General features: G+C 34.2%; 1 protein-coding gene across 10 annotated transcripts in view; it reads left to right on the top strand.

Annotated features, from left to right (window-relative positions):
- Positions 1 to 23,784, top strand: part of Adam18 (ADAM metallopeptidase domain 18) — a 119,430-nt gene that overhangs the window by 71,247 nt on the left and 24,399 nt on the right. For 9 of the 10 annotated variants that reach the window (XM_048792863.1, XM_048792860.1, XM_048792858.1 and 6 more), the window contains one exon: positions 10,378 to 10,458. The exons of the other annotated variant lie outside the window; for it this stretch is intronic. In XM_048792863.1, the coding sequence (XP_048648820.1) occupies positions 10,378 to 10,458 (81 nt within the window). The remainder of the gene's footprint in view (positions 1 to 10,377; positions 10,459 to 23,784) is intronic. 10 annotated transcript variants of the gene reach the window in all.

The raw sequence follows: 23,784 nt of genomic DNA on the forward strand, positions 1-23,784 counted from the left end.
GAAAAAATATCAACAGTGAACATGGGAGTGTGCAGATATATCTTTGGAAACCCAATTTATATTCTTCTGCATATAAACCTAGTACTGGGCTAGCTGGAATTATGTCATAGATCTATTTTTAGTTTTTGAAGAACCTCCATACAGTGTTTCATAGTGGCTGTATCGATTTACATTCCTACCAACAATACATGAGGGTTCCCTTTAATCCACATCTTATCAAATGCATGTTATCTTTACTTTCTTCTTTATAACTATTTTAACAGGTGCCAGGTGATATGTCGTTATGTTTTTAATTTGTATTTTTCTGATAATTAGTGATTTTGAAGATTCTTTTATTTATCTGTTGGTCATTAGGATGTCTTCTTTTGAGAAATGCCTATTCAGATACCTTGCCTATTTTTAATTGGATTATTTGTTTTCTTACTAGTATTTGGATTGCTTATGTATTTTAAATATTAACCCTTTATGAGATGTATCATTTTGTAAAAACTTTCCCACATTTCATAGAATGATAGAATGTTTGTTCACTCTTGATTATATCTTGATTTTGCAAATGCTTTATAGTTTGATATAATTTCATAATGTTTTTTTTTTTTTGCTTTTTTGGCCTCTGCTTTTGAGTTTACAGCAAAAAAATAATTGCCAAGCCAATGTTTTGGAGTCTTTTCCCATATTTTCTTTCTTTAGTTTATAATATTTGGTCTTACACTTAAGTGTTTGATTCATTTAGAGTTAAATTTTTATAAACAAAAATCAGGATTGTGAGACAGTTGTCTACTTTTATTTATTTACATATGAATATCTCATTTTCATAATTATTAATTGAAGCAGCTGCTCTTTTCTCATTGTGTTCTTGGAAACTTTGCCAAATATCAATTTACCATAAATGTGTGAATTTATTTCTGGGCTCCCTATTCTCTTCCATTGTTCCATATATCTGAACACTAATTTTTGTAATATATTTTGAAGTCAAATAGTCCAGTTTGGTACATTTTGCTTAAAGATCACTTTGATTAATTGGAATCCTTTTTGGTTCCATAAAAATTCAAAGATTTCACCTTCTCCATCTCTTCATTCTCATTCTTTTTCTTTTTTTTTTTTTCTTTCTTTTCTCTTCCCTCTCCCCCTCCTGTTTCTCTTTCTCCTTTTACATGTTGGACTTCATCAGGCATTAGAGGATTAGGTATTCCAGTCATTCTAATCTGACTTTGGGCCTGTCTTTTCAGAAATTCTAAGCAGGCTGCTTAGAGGGGTGGTGTCAAACTAAAAAGCTGCTTTACAGCAAAGGAAACAATCAAGAATGCAAAGAGATAGCCTACAGAATGGGAGATAATCTTTCTCACCTGAACCTCAGACAGACCATTAATCTTTAGGATATATAAAGAACTGAAAAATCATAACACCAAAAAAAGGAAACAAACTAATTAGTAAATGGGCAAAGGAACTGAACTGGCTCTTCACAGAAGAAAAAATATGACAGGTTAACAAAAATATGAAAAAGTTTTCAACATCTCTAGCAATGAGAAATATGCAAAGTAAAACTACACTGAGATTCTATCTTACTCCAGTCAGAATGGCAATTCTCAAGAATACAAGTAGCAATAAATGTTGGGGAGGATGTGAGCAAAAAGGTTCACTCATGCAGTGCTAGTGGGACTCAAATTGGTGCAACTACTCTGGAAAGCAGTATGGAAATTCCTCAGAAAACTTGCAATGGAACTACCATTTGACCCAGTTAATTATCCCACTCCTTGTTATATACCCAAAGGACTTAAAATCAGCATACTACAGTGATACAGCCACATCAATGTTTATAGCAGCTCAATTCACAATAACAAAGCTATAGAACTAACTTTTGTGTGCTTCAGCAGATGGATAAAGAAAATGTAGAATATATATATATATATATATATATATATATATATATGCACACACACACACACACACACACACACACACATAATACAATGTTAATCAGTCTTAAAGAAGAATGAAATTATGGATTTTCTGGTAAATGGATGGAATTGGAGACTATCATGCAAAGTGAAATAAGCCAATCCCCTAAAACCAAAGGCCAGATGTTGTCTCTGACATGCTGATGCTAACACACAATAAGGAGTTCGAGGAGGGAAGAACAGAAGTTCACTGGGGGATGAAGTGAAGGGAGGGGGGTAGGAATAGGAAAGACAGTAGGATGAATCAGATATAACCTTCCTATATTCATATATGAAGACACGACTAGTGCAACTCCACATCATACACAACCTCAAGAATGGGAAGTTATACTCCATGTTCATTTATGTCTAAAAACCACCACCATCACCACCACCACAACAACAAAAACAAAACAAAACAAAAAATAAGCAGCCTGCTTAATTTTTCTGAATCTATTGTCATTTCCAATATTTTACCACTGTATGGTGCCCATTCCAAGCTTGCCACAAGTCTGCTGTTATATTGTCACTATTTCAGCATTAGAGGGCAGCTTTGACCCAAATCTGTATTTGGTGTGTTGCTCAGAATAAACCAGGGGAGTACCTAGAAAAGGTAGTACCAACCTGTGGTCAGGCAATACAGAATTCCTCTTGGCTTTGGACAGAATACCGTGAATGAACAATTCACAACTATCATAGGACACCCATACATGAGACCACCAACTTTACCAAGCTGTGCCATACATTGAGGCTACCACAACCCTGCAAGACCAGAGCAGAATGAATACCCACACTGCTAGGGGATGCTTATCATTGAGCAGAGTTTTCGCTGCTGTGACTAAAGGATCTAACCAGAACAATTGTAAGGAGGAAATGTTTATTGGAGAGCTCACAGTTTAAGAGGTCTAAGTCCACAGAAGGCTGGTTCCATTTCTTGGGGCTGGAGGTGAGGCTGAACATCAATGATGGAGTGCATGGCAGAAGGAAGCAACTCACATCAAGAAGCAGGGAGAAAGACTCCACTCTCCAGATACAAATATATACACCAAAAGCCATGCCCAAATTCCCACTCCTCCAACCACACCCTACCACCTCAGTTACGACGCAGTTAATCCCTATCAGAGGATTAATTCACTGATTAAGTTAAGACTCTTGCAACCCAATCATTTTTCCTCTGAACAATCTTGCATTGTCTCACATGTGAGCCTTCTGGAGATACCTCACATCCAAACCATATATTAAGGCAATATCACAATTGTATGCCAACATACATGATAGCTTTCATAACATGGTCTATATTAGAGAAGGATTTACGTGTTGCTGAGAATAAAGAGTATTGATTGATGAAATAATCTATATATGTCTGTTAAGTCTAAATTAGCAATTGTATTTTTTACTTCTATATCTTTTTTATTTAGTTTTTGTTTGGAGGATCTACCCAGTAATGACAGACGAATGTTAAAGTTGCCCAGTATTATTGTGTTATGGTATATCTGATTCTTGAAATTGAGAAGAGTTTGTTTGATATACATAGATGCTCCATTATTTGGGGCATAAATATTTACAATTCCCTTAAGAAGTATGAAATTGCCTTTTTTGTCCTTCTGATTAACTTTGGATTAAAGTCCACTTTATCTGATAATGAGGATAAAAACCCCTGCTTTTTTATATGATCCATGTAAGTGATATGTTTTTTCATATCCTTCCACCTTTAGTCTGTGGATGTCTTTGCCTATGAGATAAGTCTTTAGGAGATAGAATATTGTTGGATCTTGTTTTTTAATCCAATTTGCCAGTCTGTCTTTTGATTGATGAGTTTAGGTGATTAATGTTCAAGGCTATTACTGAGATATAATTTATATTCCCAGTCATTGGGTTTATTTCTAGCCTTTAAAATTCTGTCATTATTCTGTATGTTAGGCATTTTCATTACAATAATCTTTGGTGTGTGTCTGTTGTAATTGTGTACATTTGGGGTCCTGTAAACCTCTTGTAATATATATTCAATTTCAATCTTTAGGTTTGGGAAATTGTCTGATATTATTTCATTGACAAGATTGTGCATTCCTTTGACTTGTATCTCCAAGCCTTCATTTTTCCCAGTAAATCCTAAATTTGGGCTTTTCATGCAATCCTGTAGTTCCTAGAAGCTCTGTTCATGGTTTCTTAACGTCCATCTTCTCTCCATTATCAACTTTATCTTCAAGATTATGTATTTTGTCTTCATTGTCTGAGGTTTTGTCTGCCAAGATACCTAGTCTGTTGGTGGTGCTTTCTATCGAGTTTTTAATTTGATTTATTGTTTCCTTCATTGTGAGGATTTCTGCTTGGTTTTCTTTTTCTGAATCTCTACCTCTTTATTGAAGTGACCTGTCACTTTCTCTATTTTCTCTCTGATTTCACTCCTTGTGCTATCCTTGGCTGATCAGTTTAACATGTACATCCTAAACTCCTTCTCTGTCATTTTTCCACTGTGGTATGGATGGATTCTGTTATTGGAGTATCTTCATTTGTTCTGGGCACTTTGTTTCCTTGCTTTTTGATGTTGTTTGTGTGTCCACCCATCTTACAGTATGGATCTGAGGCAGTACAGTTTCTACCACGTGGACCTATAGTGTCTGAAGTTTTCCAATACCTCACTGTTTAGGAGAGACAAGTAATAACAACCAATGTAAACAACATTACAAAATTAAACAAAATAGTTTCTACTATGACATCTACAGTGTTAATTATCACAATGAATGTAAGTGGCATGATCAATTATTGCCTCCAATAAAAATAGCAATTTTGCAAAGGCATTTATAATTTCAAATGGAGAGAAGAAGAAGTAAAAAATGAAAAGAAAAGAGAGAATCAAGGAAAACAAGTCAGAAAAAAATTATAAAAAGTAAAAATTTTTTCAAAAAATTAAAAATAAAAGAATATAAAACAAAACTAAAATATACCAATCGAACATCCTAGTTCACAAAAAACTAACCCATGAAAAATAACTGGGTTCAAAAATGTTAGAAATGAGAAAAAAAACAAATATGAATATGTATAAATGCCCAAGTACCATTAAGGTCACAATTAAACAGAGTAAAGAAAAGAAGAAGAGAAAAAAAATCTCAATGAAAAGTTAAAGAATTATTTCCATTGGAATTCAAAAGATTCACAGCTTCTCTTCTCAGCAGGTTTAAGGGGGCGGTCATCTGGAGCATGATGCTCCACACTCTGGATTGCTGTGGTGAGAGAGGTAATCCACTAGGCAGAATTCCTGGAGGCAAGGTTTAGGCTTAGGTGGGCTCCAGGCTTTTCCCTGGAGGCCAGTTGGTCTAGAGATTTTAAATCAGCACATCTCCAGGGCCCAGTACTTGCCACTCCACACTGGAAGATTGTACTCCAGGAATCTCCCCTGGGTTCCATTCCTGTGGTGGAGCAATTCTGAGTTCCCTACATTACCTGTGGACCCCATGTTTCCTGGTTTTGGGTGTCAAACTCAGGTTTACCAGGAATTGACTTCATCAATTGCTGACCCTGCACAGTGCCTGCAGAATGGTTCCTTCCTTTGCCCTCCACACACCACCAGGACACATGGCGCCCCCCCCACACACACACACCATTTATTGTGCAGTGTGTATTTCAGGTTTGCTGGGATGCTCCATACCCAGACATGTCTCTGGCCTCCCCCCAAAAGTGGATTCCTTTAATTCCCTTATCCCTCCACTATGCTCATGAAGAGACCACTCCGGCTAGTGTTTCAGCTGCAGTGGCTGTGCCACTGGGGATTTCTTCCTTATCAATTGATATGATCATATGATTATCCTTGTTTCAAACTACAATTCTGTTTAATCCAAGTTGCCAAATTAAAAAAAAAAAAGTATGGAAGATTTTTGATGCTGCTTGGGACTTTGATGTACTAGACCGCAAGAAAACAATAGTTTGTGGAGATAGTAGTAAATTGTCCCCTCATTCTACATATAACTTATGTTGATAGACATTAGGATACACAAGTGATAAAATATACATGTAGAAATTAGGAAAACTGTTTGAAACAAAGATTTTGATGATAACTACCTGGGATATGTACATAAGATTGCTCAGCACCCTGGTTATTTCAAGATTCATTAATGATTGGGTTTCATTCTTAGCAGAATGAAAACTATTATATTTGTCAAAGTATGAATATATTATTATAGGCGTATGATATTTGGTATGTATAGAATTTTTTTTCCTTAGTTCATTTGGGCTTCTGTGGAAATATTTAGATGGAATAATTTATCTTTTACTTTGTTCTTTTTAGATATACATGCCAATAGAGTGTATTTTGATACATCATACATACAGACATGGAATATAACTTATTCTAATTAGGATCCCAGTCTTGTGGTTATACATGATGTGGAGTTTCACTGGTAGTATATTCACATATGAACATAGGAAAATTATTTCCAATTCATTTTATTGTATTTCTTATTCCCATCCTGCCTCACTTCTCTTCATTCCCCTTTGTTTAATCCAATGAACTTTTATTCTTCTTTCACTCCCTCTCTTATTATGTGTTAACATCCACATATCAGAGAGAACATTTGGCCTTTGGTTTTGGGAAACTGGCTTACTTAACTTAGCATGATAGTCTCCAGTTCCATCTGATTACCAGCAAATGCCATAATTTTATTCTTTATGGCTGAGACATGAAGAACAATGGAACAGAATAGAAGACACAAAGACAAACCCACATATATAAAGTTATCTCATATAAGACAAAGACACTGTAAACACACATTGGAAAAGAAAGTGTCCTCCATAACTAATGGTGCTGGGAAAACTAGAAATCCATATGTAGTATAATGAAATTTAACCTCTTTCATCCTGCACAAAACTCAACTCAAAGTAGATCAAGAACATATGCATTGAATCAGAGACCCTGCACCTACTAGAATAAAATCTAGGCCCAACTTTCCATCATGTTGGCTTAGGAACTGACTTTTCCAACAATACTCCTAAAGCTCAAGAATTAAAATCAAGAATCAATACATGGGATAGTATCAAACTAAAAAGCTTCTTCACAGTAAAGGAAACAATCAAGAATGTGAAGAGAGAGCCTACATAATGGGAGAAAATCTTTACCAAAATCTTTACCACATGCACCTCAGATAGAGCATAGATCTCCAGGATATATAAAGAACTCAAAAAATACCAAAAGTACAAATAACCTAATCAATAAATGGGCAAAGAAACTGAACAGGCACTTCACAGAAGAAGAAATATGAATAGTCAAAAAATATATAAAAGATATTCAACATCTCTAGCAATTAGAGAAATGAAGATTAAAACTACACTGACATTCCATCTCACTCCAGTCAGAATGGAAATTATCAAGAATACAAGTAACAATAAATGTTGGCAAGGTTGTAGGGATAAAGGTTCACTAGTAAATTTCTGGTGGGACTGTGAATTGGGACAACCACTTTGGAAAGCAGTTTGGAGAGTCCTCAGAAAACTCGGAATGGATCCACCATTTGACCCAGTTATTCCATTCCTTGGTATATACCCCATATATACTACAGTGATGCAACCACATCAGTGTTAATAGGCCCCCATCTCTTAATACTACTCTATTGAGGATTAAGTCCCCAAATATAAATTTTGTGAGGATGCAAACACTCAGACAATAACTTTATATCATATTCATGTTCTTCTCACATGCTAAGTACAATTATTGCATCTAAATAATTCCCCAAACCTTGACTTGTTCCAACATTAACTCAAAAGCCTAAAGTCCAAAGTTTCATCTTATCTAAATATTATCTAGTTCAGATATGGGTGAGACTCAAGAAACAATTTATCCTGAGGCCTATTTCTCTCCAGCTGTGAACCTAAAAAATCCAACCATTTATGTGCTTCTAAATATATATTGGTGAGACAGGCATACAATGTACATACTTAAGAAGTCAGGAAAGCTATGTTATACTCTCAACTCTGCTTAGATACTTCTTTTGCCAAGTATCCCATTTCCTTACACAGAAATTTCACCATCCACAGAGCACTAGGACACGAATACAATTTAGTGATGTAGTTTGCCTCTTTAAGAGGATCATCTTTCTCTCAGTTTATAATACCTTCTTCCATTTGACACATTATCAGGATGATTATTATTATTCATATCTCTATCAATATTCTGATCGTAACCATTTAGAAATCCGAGAAAATTGAAACCATTCTTTAGGGTTTTCTTCTTCTTTTGAACCTTCGCCTGAATTACCCTTAATGCATTAATAGGAATGTACGCTTTTTTCAGGCATGAACTTCCAAACCCTTCTATCCTTCTCCCATTACCCAGTTTCAAAGTTAATTCTATTTATTTAGGTGTTTGACATAGTAACATCTCATTTAGCAATATCAAATTTTGTCTTAGTTCATTAGGAATGATATTAAAATAATCTTAAACTGTTATTTTTAAATAACAGACATGCATTGCTCATGATCTGGAGACTGAGAAGTTTAAGATCAAGGCAGGAGCAGATTCAGTGTTGGGTGAGAACTTGCTCTCTGCCTTAGTGATGGCACCTTCCTGTATCCTCACATGTTGGATATAGTGAACAAGCTCCTTCTAGCCTCTTATGAGGACACTCATTCCATTCAAAAGGCGCTCATTCTGCTCTCATGACCTAATCAGCTAATAAGAACCACCTTTCAACATGGAAATTTGAGGGTCTGCAAACACTCAAACCACAGCACATTGATATCTCCTTTAACCTATTTATATTTCTAAAATATCTGTAGATTATTTTCTCCTTTGTTGTGAAACAATTACAATTTCTCACATAAAAATAATAACACTGATTATTTATAAAGAAATGTTTTTAGACCCTGAGATTTTTAAAATATATTCTTTGTCCCTATTAAATGCATAGGATACAGAAATTAATGCAATTAGGGGATCCTTTTTAAAACTATTACCCAATACTTTTCATATATTACAAGATTTAAAATATTGTACCATGACTTTTCTTAGCACACAGCATATTGAGCACACAGATAGAAGGATAGTACATTAAAGGGCAGGAAAAAATTTCCGTCATCATAGGACTCAGAAAATGTTGATAGTTTTTAAAATTTTGGATTTCCATTTTTCATGTGTTATCTAACTAATCTTTCTGAGTGGATTGTAGGAATCCAGGATATTAATGGATTAATTGATATTAACCAAATATGTTCTATTGCAATATGTACACACATTTTAAGATAAGGTTAATTTAACTTTCATGTGACTATGTGGTCTTTCATGCCCATATATTTCATATTTTTGTGCTACTAAAAATCTAACAAAATTGTTATGGGTTTTATCCAGAATTTTCTCCGAAGCCTTGTGTGTTGACATTTTTTTTCTTGATGTGGTGGTGTTCAAAAGTGGGGCTCTTGGGAAATAATTGGAATATGACCTCAGTGAATTGATCCATTAATGGATTACTAATTTAATGGCATGATCGGGTGGTGGTAAAACTAGGAATTGGGCCTGGTTTGAAGAAGTAGATCACTACAGGTATGATCTGGAAGGGTATGTCTTGTCTCCTGACCCTTCCTACTTCTTTTGCTTCTGTACTCTCTTCCTCCACTGCCTTCCTGGCTACCATGAGGTCAGCATCTTTTCCCTGCCCTGCCCCTGCCATGATATTCTGTCTCACCACAGGCCCAGAATAAATGGAATAGGCTTGACCTTGTGGAAATTGTGAGCCAAGATAAATACTTCCTTCTTCAGGTGTGTTTCTCAGGTATTGTTTCCCAGCAGCAGAAAGCTAGCTAATATACTACTTATAAGTTAACCTGCATTTCATATTGTGAATTACTCAATCACACTTTATGCTGATATTTTCCAAAAATAACCCTACAAAACTAGTTAAATTAGAAAAAGGTAAGTGAGGCAAAAATAATCACATACCCAGATGACTAATTATTAATGGCTTACTTGAATGACATGATAAATCATTATCTAACTAATTATGCACAATGGAATGTTAACATATCATATATGAATACTCAAGTATAAATCCATATCATGTACAACCACAAAAATAGGAAGTTATACTCCATGCAGGTGTGAAATATCAAAATACATTCTACTGTCATGTATAACTAAAAAGAACAAATAAATTTTTTTTTAAAATTTTAACAATAAAAATACCACTGATATAAAATTCAGATTAATCCTAGCTATAGATATCAAAATGAATGACTATATATAATATTTACATAAACCATGTGAAGGCAAGCCACTCAGATTTTTTTTCTTGAAATTATGACTGCTGAGATTATTATATTGCATATGAGAATTTTTGTACCAGAATCAGAATAATAGCATGAATAGAAAATTTTCAACGTGTGCATCTCTTAAGCATGTGACAAAATAATTTTTTTTTATTTTACATGAAACTGAGAATGATTATTTTATGTTTTATTTTAGTATTGTGTAAATAAAACCTGCAGAGAAACCCATTTAATGAGATATAACTGTAATGCCACTAAAAAATGCAAAGGGAATGGGGTAAGTAACTTTTTCTTCAGTAATTCTAAATTTCATTATTATCATGAGTAATTCAAAGTAAATAATTATCCTGTTTGAGGAGATTGAGGGTCTATGTTACTTTAAAACTAACTTTGTCTTTAAAACTGACCAAGATTATTATGAAGAAACTTGAGTTAATTTAACATTTTTAATTGGATTGTACTAGATGTTTATTAAATTTGTTATAAGCATTCACAACTTGTGAAAAGCATTTATTCTTTTGTATACACAATAAATTAATATTTAACTTATGTTATGAACATTTTTTCTCCCTTACATGCTTAATAATGAAAATGTATGGCTCTAAAATATTTTACAAAAATAATAAAAACATTAATATGCTAAGTATTTTTTATATTATACCTATGAAGAGGGTTCCAATAGAAAACTTAGCCTCATTTGAAAAAAAAAATGTTTTTTTCTCAATTGTTCACCTATTTTAATCTATTAAGATAAATTTGTTGTACTTTTACATCACATATATTTTACAATTTATAATTTTGGGATTTTTGTTAGTTTTCTAAAAGAAGATATGATCCAGTCAATGATATATGGATGGACTAAAATTAATAAATTATATTAGCATTCAACTTTGTAATTTTTAAATTGTTTTGATGTTGAAGAAATAAAATGCTGCCACATTGTCATTAATCTGTTATGAACTGTCAACAAGGAAATAACCATGTTCTGGTTTTCAGTTTCAGTAACAATGTTTTCCATGATTGGTTGCATCATTTTGTCCAATTTTCTGTTTTAATCATTCAATCTTAATATTTTTATAAAATCTCAAATCAATGTTATCATTGTGAAGTTTGATACTTTGCTTTAATCAGATATGAAATGTTTTCTTAAAAGAGTACTACAACTGTTATTTATCTAGGCATTCTGGATGTTTTCATTTTGATGAAATATGTAATATGAAATAGGACATTCATTAAGAAAGTCTGTAAGTTAGAACTTTTATATTAATTTTTGTTTATACTTTTCTGTGAATGCTATATTCCACAGTAGAAATATTTAAAAATAAAACTCTTCAAAAATAATTAATCAACTAAAAAGTAACTGAATTTAGGAAAAGCTCTGTTTATACCCCAATGCCAGATTTCGATGGACTGCTCTATTGTTTTCATTTTCATATCAGTTTTATTAGTACATAAGTGTTCAGAAATAGTGCACATTATTGGCCTTCAAGTATGTATAATGACTTGTATCCATGATGGAATATCATACAGCACAGTTTCACTACCCTACAAATGCCCTATGCCACATGTTATGTTTTCCCACTATCCCTCCAAACTTCAATTATATTTTTACTATCTCTTAGCAACATTTACCTAAAATTCTTTCATACCTTTCCATGACTTTGTAGCTGACTTTCTTTATTGCTGAATATATTTTATATTTCAATTATAAAATATTGACAATTATAGTCTTATTCTTGTTTCATTAATGGTATACTTTTTTCTTGACTAATCTCCCTAAAATTTATCATTTCATTAATCTGAAAATTAGTAATCCAGGCATCAATATTAGAAAGTTAGGAAAAAAACAGAGTACTAAATTCAAAGTTTTAGTATGCAAATGAATATAAGTGGTGAATATACTTATGTTGTCCTCATAGTGAAAGAAATGATTTTACCACTTCACATTTTAGTTTAATATTTACAGAAGATTGGTTAAATGGTTTTCATATTAAAGAAAATAATTCTTATATTTCAATTCACTCTTTTTTTATATAAATCAATGCTGAATTTTGTCTGAGTTTTAAAAATATCTGTTGCTCTTAACATATAAATTCTCTTTTTTAATCTATTAATGCATGTTTTAGTCAGCTTTTAGCTGATGTAACTGAAAGACCTGACAATAACAATTTTAGAGTAGGAAAAGTTTATTTGGAGGCTCTCAGTTTCAGAGGTCTCAGTCCATAGACAGCTAGCTCCATCCCTGGGACTCAAGGTGAGGCAGAACAGTATGGTGGAATGGCATAGCAGAGGGAAGCAGCTCAGAATGATGATCAGAAAGCAGAGAGACTCCACTTACCAGATACAAAATATATACCCTAAAGGCATGACCCTAGGATGCACCTCTTCCAGTCACACCCTACCCACATTCAGTTAATCCCATGAGGGGATTATTTCACTTATTGGGTTAAGCTTTCATAATCCAATCATTTCTCTTCCAACCTTTCTTGCATTGCCTCACACATAACCATGACATTTTGCTCCTGCCCCGCCAAAGCTGATGATCTCACAATGTAAAATACATTTAGTCCATTTCCAAGAGTCCCCATAGGCTAAATAGTTCCAAAATTTCCCAAAAGACACATGTAAGACTCAAAGCTCACATTGTGAGCTCCTGTAAAAATAAAAAGCAATTTACAAGTATCCAATATATAAAAGTACAGAGTAAATATTGCCATTCAGAGAAATAGGGGGATAGGAAAAAGGGAGGGGACCAAAGCGAGACAGAAATTCAACTGGGCAAAGAAGTTCTTCAGATCTGTGTCCAGCACCTGGAGCACATGGTATCATGATATTTTCATCAAAGGGCTTTTGTAGCTCTTCCCCTGTATCTTTGTTGATTGTAGCCCACATGGCTTCTCTTTTGGCTTGTCTCTGCTCAATTCCCATAGTGTTCTTCAACAGATGTCCCACTGTACTAGAGTTTCTTAATCTTGGGGCTCCCCAATCCCATTTAGGTTTCCTCCTCATTTCTCCATGCATTGCCCTCTCTGGGGCTACACACAGGGACTCCAAACTTTGTGCACATTGTCTGGCCTCCAAGGCCTTCCTTTGAAATCTTAGTGGAAGCCTCTAAGACCTGCTAACTCCAGCATCCTGTAATCCTGCAGAATCAACACCATGTGGTTGTTGTTGAGGTCTGCCATCATTTTGAGCAGTAGGCAAGCCTCTAGGGATCACAGCTGCTGCATCCTGGGCAGCTGAGCATAGGGAAAAAAAAAATCCTAGGCTACCCAGTGCAAGCAAGTCTCCCCATTGGTCTCTTCTCAAAGGAATTTTTACTTTTACTCCCTTGAACCTGAGATGGGTGTGATCTTGCCAATTCCTGAGATGCCCTTAAGCTATCTTTCATATCTCCAGCAAAATATTTAGCATTTCTTTAGTGGCAGTAATGTCTTTAACAACTGCAACTTCCTTGGCCTCAGTTTTACTCCCACTTTTCAAGTCTAATTTTTAAAAATCTTTCTGCTGTGCTTTCTATTCCTGATTATTACAATAAATTTGGCTAAAAGCTACCAGCAATAATCATTCCACTGCCTGAATACTATGCTGCCTAGAAATTTCTTCCACTAGATTAAGAAGTCCATCACTTTTAAAATTAGCTTCACAGAAAATCTCAGGACACAGGCAAAATGCATTAGCCAGAGCATAACACAAATGGCCTCTAACCCAATTTCCAATAGACTCCTCCTTCTCTGAAACTTCTTAAGCCCTGTCTTTATTGTCCATAGTCCGATTGGCATTCTGGTCTTCTGAGCTTCTGCCAAAACTGCTCATTAAGTGCCACTTACAACAATCTAAGACTTTTCCAGCTTGTATCAATAAACTTGCCAAAATTCCTCCAACAAATTCCAAAGAATTCCAAAAGCTTGTAAACCACATGGTCAGGTTAGTCACAGCAAGGATCCCACTCTCAGTACCAATTTCTGTTTTAATCAGCTTTTTAATTGCTGTTACAAAAGAACCTGCCGAGAACAATTTTAAAGGAGAAAAAGCTTGGGCCTAACAGTTTCAGAAGTTTCAGTCTATAGACAGCTGAATCTTCTGTCTTTGGTTATCACTCAGTTAATCCCCTGAGGGGATTAATCAACTGAATGGGTTAAGGATCTCATAATCCAATCATTTCTTGTCTAAACCTTCTTGATTTGTCTCACACATGAGTTTTGGGGTGACATCTCACATCAACCATAACAATGCATGGATAAATTAACTGGGCTTTTAGTTAGATATCATCTTTCAATTCCCAGAATTAAACCAATCATGATCTTTTCAATTTTTGAATATTTTGTTTGGTACAACTGTTAAAATTGTATGAATGCTATTTATCATAAGTTTAATATGTTGTACTTAATGTCTTTGTTTAACATGTTCTACTTAATACCAATATCAAGGTTATGCTATCTTGCTGGTGCTTCTTATATATTTTCTATAGTAGCTTTCAAAACTTGTAGACATTTTCAGGACAGTTTATGGTTTGGAGAAAAGGTGCCATGTAAGGACAAATGCTATATGTCCCTTTTTCTCTCCCTGACCCCGTTTTTGCTATCATTTATATCTTTGTGTCTTGCCTTAATATGGATTAGTTGATATAACTCATATGTCATCTTTATACAGGATTATTATCTAGGTTCCATAGTTTGTATTAAGATTAATGCTTTTTTAGTACATATTATGGGTATTCAAATATATATGACATGTATTCATCATGATGATGTCATACAGAATAGTTTCACTGTCCTTAAAATATACTATATGACATACTACACATTTCCTATAGCCCTTCAAATTCCAATGATCTTTTTACTATCACTTAGCAATATTTATCTAAGATTATCCACATTTTTTAGTGGCTTCATAGTGGATTTCCTTTTGTCACTGAATAGTATTCCATTATACAAAGGTAGCACAGTTGGTTCATTTCTCCATGAAAAGACAAATTTGTTTCTTCTAATTTTAGACAACTATTAATAAAGCTACTATAATCACTTAGGTGCAGGTTTTTGTGTGGATGTAAATTTTCAAATCAGTTTGGTAAACAAAAAGAAGCACAATTACTGGTTTGTATGGCAACTTGTTTGGTTTTATAAGAATTGCCAAACTATCTTTTAAAGTGGCTCTACCTCATTTCTATAAAATATGAATGGGAGTTCCTATTGATAGATATCTTCACCAACAATTGATGTGCTGGATTTTAACTGTTCTAATTACTGCTTAGGACTAACTGGTTTTCATTTTAATTTGTCATTCCCTAATGATATAATTTTGATCATTATTTCATAAGCTTTTTTACCATCTACCTATCTTCTTGATGAAGTATCTGTTCTATTCTTTGGCCCTTTAAAAAAAAGGAATTTTGTCATTTTTGAGTATTAGTTCTTTGTATATTTTGGCTCAGTCCTTTATTAGATATGTCATCTTATAAATATTTTCTTTCAGTCTGTGACTTTTGTTTCCTTGAATACCATTCACAGAACAGAGATTCAGTTTTAATGAAGCCCATCTATTTGTATTTTATAGAATAATAAGTTTGGCATTATGTCTGAAAGCCCCCATCATCAAAGCCAATGTCACTAGATTTTTTTTCTACATTGTCTTCTAGGAGTTTAATGACTTTTCATTTTACTTTTAAGTCTATGATCCATTTTAGAGTTGTATTACGGAAACCATAATAATTTATATTGTGCTTGTGGCTATCTAGCACTATTTGTCAGAAAATCATGGAAAAGAAAATTACATTTATTTTTTTATCAAAGAATATATTTGATTTCTATTTGAACATATTTATTTGGATATAATATTAGATTCTCTCCTGTTATATGTATTTATTTATTTTTATTCTACTGCTAATGCTACACTTTTTGTGATTAATGTAGCTTTATATTAAATCTTGATGTTGGGTCAGCAAAGCGGTCCATCTTTGTTCTTCAACATTGTGTTGGCTAATCTGTCTTTTGTCTTTACATGAAAACTTTAGTTTGAAAAATCAGTTTGCAAATATCCAAATTAAATCAACTGGGATTTTGATCGGGATTTTGTTGAATGTATAGATCAAATAAGAAAGAGTAGATATCTTCGTAATATAGAGTCATTTTTCCATTGGAACATCCCTACATTTATGTAGACCTTTCAGATTGTTTAATCAGATTGTTATGGCTTTCTAACATAGATCATGAAGATAAGTTACCCAATTTATAAATAAGAATGCCATTTTGTTCCAGGACAAATTGTATTATATTTTTAATTTTAAATTCCAATTGCTTTTTGCTCTATATAGATAAGCATTTGACTTTTGTACATTAATATCATGTTATGTAAACTTGTCATAATCACTTGATAGTACTGGGATACTTTCCCTGACTTTTTTGTAGGTTGTTCACACAAATAATCATGATATTTAAGAACAAATACATTTTATTTATTTCTTCCCAATTTTTAAGTGTTTCATTTCCTTTTCTTGTCTTGTTGCATTTCCTAGTACTTATAGTGCAGTGCTGTAAAGGAGCAGTGAAGAGGGATATATTTGCATGGCTTCCAATATTACCTAGAAAGCTTCTGATTTTTTTACTATTGTGATGTTAAGTGGAGGGATTTTTTGTAGATGTTCTTTCTCAATTTGAGGAATTTTCTCTCTATTCCTCATTTATTTGTTGAGAGAAGGCAGAAAGTATATTTAATCTTGCCATATATGAAAAAATCAAGTTTTGGAAACAAAACCCCCATCTAAAGTCTTTGAAATTAGAATAGCAATTAATTCCCTTTTAGAAATTTCTAATTCATTGAATGTGGCATACATGGGCTTCTAGGATGTTGGAGGCATAATATTACTTCAGTATATCTCAGTTAGTTAGTTATGATTTTCTGTTTGAAAATTAGCTGAACTGCATACTTATTATATGCTCAAATTATTGTCTTATTATTTAATAGCATAGTTTAATAAAAGTTTTCATTTATAACATCAGAAAAACAAGAGGAGTAGATTATTATTGCATCTGACACTAGAAACAACTATAAAACAAATAATTTTAAAATATTGAAAATGTATATGAAATGGCAGAATTGTTGGAAAACTTAAGAAAATAATCTTAAGAGAGAAACTTAAGAAAATAATCACAAATAATTTGTGATTATTGAAAAAAACTGTAATAATTTGCCTTATTACAATAAAGTAGATACAAATGGCTACCACAACAAATTATGCCAAACATATGAGAAGAAATGATGCCAACTTATGAAAATTGTCTATTACAGATTTCCAATTGCTAGTCTAGCATGTGAGCAACTTGGAAGTCAAACATTGCCATCCTTATAATAAGAAAAAAAAGCCAAATAAACTAAAAACCAGCAATCTTTTTAGATCCATCAGAGAATAGTCACAATGCCAACAGTGCCCTCAAAATTGTAAATTCATAAATACAGATACAGAAGTTCAGAACAAATCCACAGACAGAAAACTCCACAGGAATCCATGCTGGAGTAGCAAAATCTAAAATATAGTTAATGAATTGCTGGGGACTAGTGTAGACAAGTTTAAGAGTGAAAAATCACACAGGGGCCCAGGGATTCCTACACTTTCATGAGTTTTACCACCTGGGGACCAATCAGATTCTGAGAGTGAAGATTAGACAACACAACCCCTCTTCCCCCACCATGATTCCAGCATGGGGAGGAAAAAGTAGTTATACTGAAATATACTCCAAGAATTGTGTTTTATGAATGAACTGACACTGAAAGTAAAATATTTCATCGGCACCTAAATGACTAGAGTTTAATGGATCCTAACTTGAATGAAAGGCAATACCTAATTTCAGAATTCTCCAGCTTAAAAAAGAAGGAAAATATTCATTTAACTAAAATCCACTCCAGCATTGCACCTGGGGTAACAGAAATGCTCACATTGAACGTTTTTAAGGACTAGGGTTGTGGCTCAGTGGCACTTGCCTGGCATGTATGAGGCACTGGGTTCAATTCTCAGCACAACATATAAATAAATAAAATAAAGGTCTACCAACAACAACAAAAATATATTTTTTTAAAAAAGAACTTTTTTAAGACTCCTGCATAGGGTAAGAGGAATTTCTAATTCCTGATCCCACTAGCTTTCCTATGGCATGAATTGCAGTTTGGCTGCAAAATATGTCCACATGTCAGATCATAGGGACATAAGCTCATTAACAACCAGATACCTAAGGTTAAACTACAGAATACTTGTTTCTCCATATTTTTTAACCACAACAAAATAAATCTGTAAAGTAGAATACAACTAAAGGATAAAACTGCATGCCTTAGACCTTAAAATTTCTAAGGCAACTCAAAGGTAATGGAGGAAACAAAAAAGAACAAGAGAGGAAATTGTAGCTGCTGACACCTGTGTCAATACAAGACAGTAAACAATCCATAAATTGTAACACAAACTATTTGATCCAGTTTGTTTTACTTATAATACATACATATATATATATATATATATATATACACACACACATATATGATGCATCATATATATCCATATATCATCTACACACACACATATATATATACATATATATGTATATGTATGTGTATATATATATATATATATATATATATATATATAATACAACTTTCAATAATAAATTACAAGGAATGTTAAAAGATGAAAAACACAACTTTAAGAGAAATAACAAGGTATAACAAGGACCAGAACTCAACTGGCTGAAAGATCAGAATTATCAGACTGGGTTTTTAAAACAAATATGACCCAATATGTAGGGGGAAAGTGGAGAAAGCATGCAAGAACAGATGGATAATGTAAGCAAAGAGATAGAAAATCTAAGAACTAATTAAAAGAAAATACTAGAAAAAAGAAGAAAAAACTAACTTAAATGTAGAATGCCCTGGGTGGGTTCATCAATAAACTGAACATTGTTGAGGAAGTGATTGATGAGCTTGAGGAAATGTCAATAGAAATTTCCAAAACTAAAATGTAAAAAGGGAAAAAAACAACTAAACAGGAAAAAAATTCTAAGGATTGTGGGACAATTTAAAAAGATGTTGTTATGATTTAGACATGATTGTGTTCCCAAAAACTTCATGTGTAAGACAATGTAAGAAAGTTTAGTGATGAAATTATTGGGTTATGAAATTCTTAACCTAATCAGTGCATTAATCCCCTGACAGAGATTAACTGGATGGAAGCTCTAGGCAGGTATGTGACTGGAAGAGGTGTGAGTCATTAGGAGCATGCCACTGGGGTATATATTTTGTCCATGGTAAGAGGAGGCTCTCTCTCTGCTTCTTGATTCCCATGTCCTAAGCTGCTTTCCTCTTCCACACTCTTTCATCATGATGTTCTGTCTTACCTTTAGCCCAGAGCAATAGAACTAAGAGTTCTGAAACTGTGAGCCCCCAAATGAACTTTCCCTCCTCTAAAATGTTGTTGACACAGTTTCTTGTCACAGCAGTGAGAAGTGGGAAGTGGGGCCATTGCTGTGACTAACCTGACCATGTGGTTTAAAAGCCTTTGGATCTGGTTTGTGAAGGAAGGAATTTTGAGAAGCTTAGAGGTAAAAACTGGAAAAGCTTCAGATTGCATAAGCAGAGCTTAAAGAGCAATTATGGTGGGAGTTTAAAAGACCAGAATGCTGATAGGACTATGGACAGTAAAGACTGGGTTCAAGAGGTGTCAGAGGGGAAAAAAGACTCCACTGAAAATTGGACTAGAGACCATTCATATGGTGTTCTGGCTAAGAAGTTGTCTGCACTTTGCCCATATCCTGAGACTTTTCCTGAGGCTGAATTAAAGGTGATGAACTTCTTAATTTAGAAGAAGAAATTTCTAGACAGCATAGCATTTAGGCAATGGCGTGGATATTACTGGTGGCTTTTAGCCAAGTATACTATGACAATCAGGAGCAGAAAGTAGAGCAGGGAGATTTGAAAAACTTGGAGTTTTCCCAGAAATTGCAAGTAAAACTGGGACTAAGGAAGTTGTGGTTGTTAAATGGATTATAGTCACTAAAGAAACACTGAATACTTAAGAACAATAGGAAAGATGTCTTGAGGGAAACTCAGGAATTGGCATGACCACACCCATCTTAAGCTCAAAGGTATAAATGTAAAAATTCTTTTTGAGAAGTGATCAATGGAAACTGAGACTTCTTAAACCATGAACCTCCAAATCAACTTTTCTTCCTCCTCCTCCTCCTCCTCCAGAGAGAGAGAGAGAGAGAGAAAGACAATGGTGCACCCTGCTTGCACAGGGGTCCTAGGAAGTTATTTCACTATATTTAGTCACCTAGGCACTCAGAGCCTACTGAAGCCATATTCCCTAGAGACTTGCTTACTGTTCGAGATGGTGGCAGACTTTAGTATCAACCATGTGGGGCTGGTTCTTCAGAATTACAAGATGCTGAATTCAGAGGTCATGGAGGCTTACACAGATTTCCAAGGAAAGCCCAGGACTTAGGCAAAGTGCAGTAAGTTTGGGCAGCCCCTGAGAAGGCAATGCATGAAGAAGTGAAAAGGAAGCTGAAGCTACAGTGGAGATTCCCAAGCTTAAGAGAACTAGTGGAAAGTCTGCTGAGGTCAGCTTCAGGAAGGAATCAAGCAGAAATAAGACAAGAGAGAAGCCATTTGGGCTACAATTAGCAAATCCATAAAGGGGAATCTACACAAGTCCTTTGGTGAGAACATCATGATGTCATGTGCCCCAGATGCTGGATTGGCAGTTACAGGACTTGTTTGCCTAGCTGGATTTCTGTCTTGCTTTGGTCCCATCCCTTGTTTCTATGCTCCTATTTCTCCCTTGAAGAATGTAAATGTATACTCTTTGCCTTTATATATTGGATATATGTAACTTGCTTTTGATTTTTACATGGGCTCACACTGAGTGTTTGCTCTGAGTCTCAGAGGGGACTTTGGAGTTGGACTTTTGGCATTTATGGAGCTATTAAGACTATGTGGACTCCTAGAAATGGACTAAATGTATTTTGCATAGTGAAATTGGCATGAGCATTTGGGGGCCAGGGGTACAATGTATGGTTTACATATGAACAATAGGAAAGATGTCTTGAGGGAAAGTGTCCCTCACAAACTCATGAGAGACACAGTACAAGAGAGTTTAGAGGTGAAATTATTGGGTTATGAGAATATTGACCTAATCAGTTCATAATCCTCTGATAGGGATTAACTGGATGGTAACTATAGGCAAATAGAGTATGGTTGGAGGAGATAGGTCAATTGGGGCATGCCTTTTGGGTATATATATTTTGTCCCTGGTCTTCAGAGTCCTTCCTTCCTTCCTTCCTTCCTTCCTTCCTTCCTCCCTCCCACCCTCTCTCTCTCTCTCTCCCCTCCCACCCCAACTCTCTCTGTCTCTCTCTGATGTGATGTCCTGAGCTGCTTTCCGCCTCCACACTCTTCTGCCATAATGTTCTGCCTCACCTCTAGCCCAGAGCAATGGAGTTGACCATCTCTGAACTGAGACCTCTGAAACTGTGAGCCCCCAAATGAACGTTTCCTCCTCTAAAATTGTTTGGGTCAGGTCTTTTGGTCATAGCAGCCAAAAAAAAAAAAAGCTAATCAAAACAGATATGAAAGTGTAGCACACATATAATGGGATATATCAGGTTGTCCCTTCTCCTCCTCAAAACCCAAACAAAACAAAAACAAAATTTAAAATCAGAACAAATGGGAATTGGCTATCTGATTATGAAGGCCAAAAAGTTCAGTCTGTCATTTTCCAACTAGTGAACAACAACAACAAAAAAAACATAGGTAGTGTAAAGCAACCTTAGTTCAAAAGCCCTCGAACAAGGAGTTTTGATTCTAAAATATCTAAGCAAAGGGGTTCCAGAAAGAGATTTCACATTTTCCCCATCTTTTGCTCTGTTAATATACTTAACTCATTAGATAATGCATACCTACAATGGTGAGGACGGATCTTCTTACTCAGTCTGGAATGTAAGGATATCACATATTTCAGGAGGTCACTATTTTACACTCAGTCTGTTATCTCTTGTTAGTAGCAGAATTGAATTGAACTTTTATGTCATCGCATTGATTTCTGCTAAGAAGATGAGGGGAAACAACTCCACACACTTGGAGTACAGAAATATTCTTTAACCAGAAGAGGAAACATGGTATTCCATGTGCAGTTAATTATTCAAAGATAGAGGCAAATTTATCCATACTTGGCATACTACTGTCACTATTATTCTTGCTCAGCTTTAAAATCACATTTTTCAAATTGCTACCAAGCTTGGGAACAGCTATCAAATTACTTTTTCCTTTAGACATTATTTCCCTCACATATCTCAAATGCATAACATAGCATCTGGGTTAATTCATTCTCTTCCATTGGTATACCATTTCAATTTAACAACTATAAATATTTTAGTAATAGAAATGTCACTGCATCACAAAAGCTGTCTATGCTCTCTCAAGGTCTTCAATGAAACCTGAACAGTTTAAGTTACTCACCCCCAAAAGACCAACTTGATATCATTTTCTCAGATCACTAATGCTCACAACTATTACTAGTTGTGTTTACTGGACAGCAATTGAAGAGACGGAGATAATTCTGCAGAATGAAAGAGAGTGCTCTTTAAAGATAAATATATGTGAAAAGAAAGGCAAAAAAAAGTAGATTTGGACATGGTCAGGGAGCATTTGAGCTACAAAGCAGTTTCCAATAAAAACTTCATTCAGCTGTTTAGGAAGTCCTAAAGATGAAATGACTTGTTAAAAATGACCCAAGTTGGAGTGAGAGAATCAATTATCAATTATAAACTTTCCTGAAAAGGAATGTAACCTTGAAATTTGTTAGTTTTCTTTATTTGAAGAAATTTCCAAAGGAGGCTGTGGAATGTAGGTTAGCAAGAGGCCTAGAGCTCTCATAAAAACTAGGCTGATGGTTTATTATGATCTTTGTTTTATGACACTAGGATTAACCTTAGATCATTGACTTTAAGATTTTCTTTTATAAAATAAGTATTTAAAACTATAAATTTCCCTTGCTTTAGTTGCATTTCTAAATTTTTACTGTTTTATTGTCATCACCTATCAATTTTTATTTCCTTTTGATTGTTTCTTTGAACAGTGGATTATTTAGAAGTGCATTTATTGCCAAAATGTTTAGCTCTTTCCAAATAATTGTTATTGACTCCATTATGGTCAGGGAATATCCTCTGTTTTTATTTCTATTAAATCTTTTATCACTTTCTTTATGGCATACCATATGTCCTATGAATATATTGTGTACATTTGAAAAGATGATTATACCATGTACCTGTGAAAATAGTTTGTACCCATTAGTCATAGGATTAAAGATCAATAAATAACATCTATGTCTACATAACTGGTAATTATTTTGAGATTATCTATGTCTCTACTGTCTTAAAAATTGTCTAGTTGTCAATAATTGAGAATAATTCAGAATATTCCATGATTTGGAATTGAATATTTCTCTTCTATCCCACATACAGTTTTCATAATAATTATTCAGAGATTATCTAGAAACTTGGGCTGAATTTATAGAGAGAGTTTGGATTCCTCTGTCCTCAATTATTATGACTTTCATAAGATT

This window comes from Marmota marmota, unplaced genomic scaffold (genome assembly GCF_001458135.2).
Source record: "Marmota marmota marmota unplaced genomic scaffold, marMar, whole genome shotgun sequence".
In the NCBI taxonomy this organism is placed as follows: Eukaryota; Metazoa; Chordata; class Mammalia; order Rodentia; family Sciuridae; genus Marmota; species Marmota marmota.